Here is a 7286-nt window from a genome sequence, read left to right on the forward strand (position 1 = left end):
CCTTGCCAACCTTATCGCAGCTTCCCTCAGTTACCTGCTGATGGTTTGGTAAAAGTGGCATGAAGGAAGATGGTCTTTGCATATGCTCTGTATGTGACACAGAGCATTTGTCAGCTTTCACCAGGAAAAAAAAATGCTGCTGAAAAGTAGATATATATTTTGAAAGCTACCTTTTCACAAAGAAAACTTTAATTTTAATGATGTATTTTAGAAGATGGGAGAATAGTTAAGCTGTGCTCTCTGAGACTTCGAAAGAAGCACAAAATAAACTTGTGAAAGAGAATGATGACAATTGCGTTATGGTATTATAATTAATAAAATAGTTATTGTAATAAAAACAAGGAGATCAAGAATCTGTGTTCTAAGCAAGAGAAAGCCACCTTTTAAGTGACTCAGGGTATTTCTAGAATAGGAAGTGGACTGTGAAGGATAGCGGGTTACTTGAACAAGAAGAGTTTGAGATGATCTTTGAACTTCTGAAAATACAGGCACAGCTCACTGTGTTATGCTGAGCATTAGAAGATCAGTCCTGGGCAAATTAAAACTGTGAGATAAATAGCTGGGCCAGGGAAGGAAGGACAAATCGGTCATGGGCCTGGAGGAGAAACGGGGACTGCCATTGTGAATGCCATCATATTTATCTGTTATGGCTTCTAGCAGTAGCATACAGCTGGCATATCCTGTTACAGGTGTGCTTGCTTGTTGAAAACAAACAATGACATCGTGTCTAATAACTTTAATCGACTTGTTGTGGCAGAAATATTGTCTTAAAAAGTAAATGGATTTTGTGTTCCTGAAGTGCTCAGCTTTTGAAGGAAAAGCAGCATAATGAAAGTTAAATTTAGATGCCTGGTATTTTAAACACAGCAGTAACAATGACTTTGTTCACCAGTGAGATACTATAAATAGGAAGGTTTATGCAAGCCTCTTCCAATTTTAGATTTTACCATGAACTCTAAAAACTTCACCTTTGAAACATGATTTGAGTAAGCAATTTCCATGGTGCTATTATGAAGATTATTCTGGTGATCCACATACATTGGCTTTGTGTTTTCCCTTGGGTGGTTTTCTTACTCCTTCTCTGTACTACTCTTTTTCTAGATAGCAGTGAAAGCTCAGAATTTAGTGAGGAGCTGCCATCAGGGCTTGAAAGGTGAGTTAGTCTTCATGTACACTCAACTGAGCACTCTACAGACTTAGCTAAGAAATTAACGAATGATCCCTGATGTAGGTAAGCCATAAATCAACAGTTACTATTGATTAGTTAGGGAAAAATGGCAAACTTTCTGAAATAAACCACTGTAAAGTTATTGTGTTTTTTCTTCCCATGGACCTGAAAAGCTTGGGAACTCTCTCTGTCATGTTTACCAAACCCTAACTGCTGAAGTCTCAGACTAGAATTTCCCTCATCAGGTATTTGCATTCACAAACAGGGGTCGTTTATATGCCACGCTGGGGCCTAACTGGAGGGTACCGATCCGGAATTCTCCTAGGAGTCGAAGCTGTGTCTACAGGTACAGTTCAGGGTCTACCTTGCTCAGTCTATGGTGCTAAACTTTCATTTGGGTCTCTGCGCTTTCCTAGCGTCACGTATTCTGTGTCCAAGAGTGTCTTTGTCCGACCTTACCAGCCCATGGGAGTCTTACCCTCCTGCTCGTAAAGTTCCTGTTAATGCCAAAGCAGGGGTATGGCCCGTTCAGGTGAAATTCAGTCTAGCTACTGATTTAACCAGTTATTTCTGGCTTCCATATTGCAGAAAACTCTTGTTTACTTTGGGGACTATGACATTGCAGAAGCAGGTTTGTCACGAAGGCCACTGTTGCTTTCTGTGGCAGGTAATGATGTCAGAAGGACAGTTCCTGACCCCTTCTCACAGTTTATTTCCTGATTTGAAGGACAGCTACCTGTAACATCTGGTTGTGTCAGAGAGCTCTGGTATGAAGAGTTGATTTTGTACAGCAGAGAGGTGTTGCCCTGTGCCCCGGGTAGGAGAGGGAGCACCTGAGAGCACACCCAGTGCTGCTGATAGTCACTGGGATGCGGGCTTTTCAGAAACTGGTAATACAGTGACAGCCCGAAGAGAGGTGCTGTGGAAAACTGTGTATCGTTAGAGGGATAAAAATCATTCGTTGCATCTTTACCTGTCCCGGACGTGATAAATTCTGTGGTAGTGGGAAGTGAAGAAGTATATCTGAACAGTAAATAAGACAGAGTGCTGAAACAGAATTCTGCAAATACTGAGATTTCATTGGAGTTTAAATCCAGTCAGTTTTTATTATGTATAAATTAGTTTGCTTCAACCATTGTAGAAATGTTTATATAATGTGCAAGTGTAAGTATAGCCATTTTACTTGAGCTAGTGATATCTGCAGCACAAGTTAGAAGAAGTTAGGAATGAAACTGAATAAATTTTGGAACAATATTTTGGCTACTATACCTGCTTCTGGAAAGTACTCTTTTAATGTGTCCATCGTAGTTTTGTTTCAGAAATTAATACAAGCTAGAAATATAAGTAGGTCAAAATGTGAAAAGCCTGTTAAATCCACAAAGAATTATTTCCTAAACTACATTCCTTATGTTTATCCACTGTCAAGTCATTCTAATGGTTGCATTCATTCTTTTCTGGAATCTTCTACTGCTTCTATCAGAAAACTAGAATTGGCAAGAATACACATTAGCACAGACAAGGCAATTCCATTCAGTCCAAGAAAATGCACCTGCCAGTTGGAAGTGCTGTTAGTGCATAGGTGGTGTTGCTGTGTGTGTCCCCTTCACTAGCGTGCATTTATGGGACACAGTCTGTTCATAGACAGAATTATGTTCCTTCTGCTGATCATGTAGATCATACGCATGTCCTTCTCGTGGTATCCACTATTAGACATGATTTAGTTAGCTCTGGTAAACTTTATTGGCCCTTATATTTATGAGAATATCAGGGCTGTGATCACATGCCAATGAAGAGAGGTTAACAGCACATGATTCCAACAGATCATCACCTACCCGTCAGTCTTTGGTTGCTATGTTCTTAATGGCCGTTTACATTTCTAACTTAGCCTGTACTTGGGCTCTTTCAGTTGTAGCACTTTTTCACTGTTGTGCATGGGAAGCTCTAAATTTGTCCTGGGAAAGGAAAAAATATTTTAATCACTGTACAATAAATTATTTGGCACTGTTTTGTAGTTTTCCCAACTTTTTTCCAATTTGTCAAGATAATTTCCTACATTTTAAGATAAAATTACATTTGTGGGAGGTCTTATTGCCAAAATTTTAAGCCATAAGTTTCCAGAAATCCAGATAATTTCTGTAACTTCCCAGGATAAAACAGAAAATCTTGCCCTTGACTTTGAGCCTTAATAGTTATTCTGTTTTGTTTTATTTTTTCATGTCTAAGTCCCCAGAACAGAACCTTTTGTTGATTTGCTGTTTTTTCAAAGATCCTGGTTCCTATTTGATATCTAGGTCTGGAAAATACATATTGAAGTGTCAGATGATACAGTATATGTAAGGCAATGGAGGAAAAACAGATGTAGAGCTAAATTATGCTGCTTGCTTCTTGTCTTTATTTGTCTGCTCAAATACATACAGCAACGTTTTGTCTCTCCAGCCCAACAGGGGCCTGCAGCTGCACATTGGGGAGTTCCACAGGAGTCATCACCATGGAAGGGCCATTAAGAAGGAAAACATTGCTCAAAGAAGGCAAGAAACCTACTGTAAGTGATTACCATTCTTCCTGTGATGCTAATTCAGTAGTGGCTGTTTTAATTTCCAGGATTAGGTTAAACCTGAAGCTTGATACCACACAAAACAATGTTCCTTGTTATTACCAATTGTAAAATCATTTTCTCTTCGAAGTTTTAACTGGGTTAGAACAAGGTTGTAACCTTTGTATATCATTTGACCTAGAGCAGTTTTGCTTCTCCCTGCATTTGCAAATAATGTCTCTAGGTTGTGACAGCAGAGCAAGGTAAAGCAGCTCTGTATATGCCTTTCTGTGAGGGCAGAAATTTTGTGCCGTGGTGAAATGGGAAGGCTGCAAAGTCATAGTAATTCATAATTAACCTAAATCCACACGTTTCACATGGTTCTGGTCCTACACATTTGGTAATTTTTTGTTTTCTGTAGAGTTCATTGATATTTTTTATGTGCAACCCTGCTGTTCAGTCCTAAAAGATTTGAAGAATTGCAGAGATGTCATCTCAGTAGAATTTTTTGATCAAATGCTAAGTCTAAGCTCTGTCCAGTAGAAGGCAGCACACTGTTTTGCTGTGAAGCAACCAGTCCTGATATTTTTACAAGATACCCAAATAAAATGGATTGTATTCACAGCCAGCCATCCAAATTCAGGTAGCTGGGCTGATTTACACCAGGAGACACTCTTTATCTAACTCTTCATTCCTTGCTTCTGAAATTAACTTTGGTAGCACTTGCACTTGTTTGTGAATAGATTTTTGAAATGTCAGGGATGTGCAGAGTTTTTCCTAATTTTTTTCCTTTCTGATTCAGCTCTCCTCATGGACTAGATACTGGGTTATGCTTTCAGGATCAACTCTTCTGTACTTTGGAGCAAAATCTTTAAGAGGCACTGAAAGAAAACATGTAAGCTTTAAGTTTGTTCTAAAAACAAAAATTGCGTATTCATAAGCAGATCTGGAAGGGTGTTTGAAGTGTACTTGCTGTTCCAGGATAAGCCGTACGTCTGCACAAGTTTTACAGTCGGAAGTTCATCCCTTGTACAGCCTCATCTGTGACTGACTTGTCTGTCTCTTCCAGTATAAATCTACACCTGGTAAAAAAGCCTCCATTGTGGGCTGGATGGTGGCACTGCCTGATGACCCTGAGCATCCTGATATTTTCCACCTAAATAACCCTGACAAAGGTAGATGTTGCAAGATGGACATTGCCTGCATTATATTTCTGTGACAGGAAGTAGGTTAATCTCCCTTAATGAGTTTGTAGATTACAGAACTTGCAGCGGCACTCATTTGAAAAACTGAAGAAGGGAGATTTTCAATATAGAATTTTCAAAGGAGGGTACAAATGAAATTGGATATATTTCTACAATATGCTGTGGTGTTTCTGTGGTGCCTACAGAGGTATTGCTGTATCTTGACAGTTACTGTAGGTTTTGCAGAAATTGCCCAGCCAATATCAGATTGCTGCATGCTCATGTGCCCCCATACTCTGATCTCCAAGTTTCTGAATAGTTTTATTAAAATCAGTCAATGTCAAATCTTGACTTACACTGAGGCCAATTAAAATATTTTGAAAATTCTTCAAACATCAAACCGTTTACCAAAAAAGCCATTTAAGTAATTATTAATTACTTGTGAATAATTAGTTTTGAAGTGCCATAACTCTTACACCTTGATTAAACTTAAAAAATTATGAAAGATCAGAAGGCCCCTGGACTTATTTTGTACTTTGAGTAGTTACGTAAAGATTTTTGAGTCGTCCTTCACTTTTCACATTTTTTACTTTCGTGCTGGACATGGACTTGCGTGTACTGTGTGAAGTGCATCTCTTCAGTGTTGACTAAAATGGACAAAGTATTTGGCTGCAAGAAACAATTAACAAAATAACGAGGCATAGAGGAAATTCGCAACAGGACATTGAATCCTAAATTCACAAATATCAGAAACATCCACAAGAAGTTTGGCAGTAACCACAACAGTCTTAATGAGAAGAAAGCCAGGAGTAAATTAGATGGGACCTACGTGTTCTTTTCTCTGGCTGTAATTTGGCCTCTCTGCCTGTACACTCCTCTTAGCTTTGCAGGAGACATACGTTCTCATCCTGCCTTCACCCAAGGGCTGTTGGATAACGTGCCTCACGTGGTTCCTATTTTCTGAGCAACATCCTGTTTGAGCATTTGAGGTGCAAATTAATTAATTAGTTTACTTCAGCACTTTGGCTTCTGCAGAGAAATTAGGATCCCTTGAAACTACGTGTCTGTCTGCAAATTTACAGCCTTTGATTTTGTTATTTTTGTAGGCAATGTTTACAAGTTCCAGACTGGTTCAAGGTTTCATGCAATATTATGGCATAAGCATTTGGATGATGCATGCAAAAGCAACAAGCCTCAGGTAAGGTTGTGAAACTTATTTCTACACACTCTTTTGTGTTTTCCGGAAAATCCTTACTAGAAAAGATACCTCTTTTCAATCTGTGTGCACACAGTCCTCTGGGGACCGACACAACTCCTCATTTTGTACATTGGTCCAATTTTTCAATAGGAGCAATAAGAATTATTTAAAACTACAGAATTCCCACCAGATCAGGATTTGTGCAGGTCCAGCTATGGGTTTGGTTACCTTAACAGCGTATAACCTCTACACGCACTGCTTCAAGCGCGGTACCCCATCTGTACTTCAGAAGGGGCTTTCTCATGGACAAAGCAAGCAAATACGCCAGGCCAGCGTTTACTCGAGTGGCTGGGTCTGTAAATGCCATTGAAGAGAGTGTCCTGTAAAATGCTGTTTGTCCTTTACATAGCAGCCTCATTCTTCTCTTGAGGAAAATGTTAATTCTTAAAAGGATTTCTAAAGGTTATAATAATAGGATGCTCATCCATATAGGACCTAAAACAGGATGCAGCTCGAGAATCTTTACACACACACATCCCCCCGTGCATACTGATGACTTCGTAGAATACTTTGGCTGGCTTTGGTCTGTGAATAGAAAAATCATTTGAGTCTTTATTGTTCCTTTCAGTTATGGGGTGGGCCTTCTTTTGGGCCTGTTTGGAACTGATTATGCTTCTCACATTGGATAACAAATGATTAACCCACTCTATTTTGTAACCTTGGGGTTTCCCAGTGCCGTAATTGGCTCAGGAGCATTCTTCCGATGAACAATTTACATTCTCTTCCAGGTACCTGCTAATCTAATGTCATTCGAATAATTTGCTCTCCTGCCTGGTGCGACTTCAAGTGCCAAACTGCAGAAACCGGCTGTTGTTCTCTAAGGAGGAAGAGGAGAAGGGTTTTCCTGACATGAGCCAGCCACAAATATTTCAGCACTTTCCTATGTGACTTGAAAGTGATTCTGACACAGCTTTTAAAAGCGGGAAGTGAATGTTGTTGTTAGGACCAGATATAGTCTCACGCACTGAATGAAAGCAGACAAGTCAGATGGACAGAAGATTCATCCTGCCTCCTGCAGGATTCTAGAGCCCTCGGCTTTTTGTGGTCAGAGACTGCCATGAACTGATGTTTGACCACAAACTGAGCATCGTATCTTCTGCCTATTCTTTTTTAAATGGTTCTTTTTATTTTTAAGCTGCTTTG

At 39.5% G+C, this 7286-nt stretch overlaps 1 protein-coding gene across 1 annotated transcript in view; it reads left to right on the forward strand.

Annotated features, from left to right (window-relative positions):
• LOC104462375 (ras-specific guanine nucleotide-releasing factor RalGPS1-like) overlaps positions 1-6901 on the forward strand; it is a gene marked incomplete at its 5' end in the record, with an annotated part of 26412 nt that extends 19511 nt beyond the window's left edge. Inside the window, 7 exons of the mRNA XM_010074291.1 lie at positions 1102-1153; positions 1434-1514; positions 3605-3710; positions 4504-4596; positions 4771-4876; positions 5992-6083; positions 6872-6901. Of these exons, the coding sequence (XP_010072593.1) occupies positions 1102-1153; positions 1434-1514; positions 3605-3710; positions 4504-4596; positions 4771-4876; positions 5992-6083; positions 6872-6901 (560 nt within the window). The remainder of the gene's footprint in view (positions 1-1101; positions 1154-1433; positions 1515-3604; positions 3711-4503; positions 4597-4770; positions 4877-5991; positions 6084-6871) is intronic.
• Between the last annotated feature and the right edge of the window lie 385 nt (positions 6902-7286).

This window comes from Pterocles gutturalis, unplaced genomic scaffold (assembly GCF_000699245.1).
Source record: "Pterocles gutturalis isolate BGI_N339 unplaced genomic scaffold, ASM69924v1 scaffold15152, whole genome shotgun sequence".
Taxonomy (NCBI): domain Eukaryota; kingdom Metazoa; phylum Chordata; class Aves; order Pterocliformes; family Pteroclidae; genus Pterocles; species Pterocles gutturalis.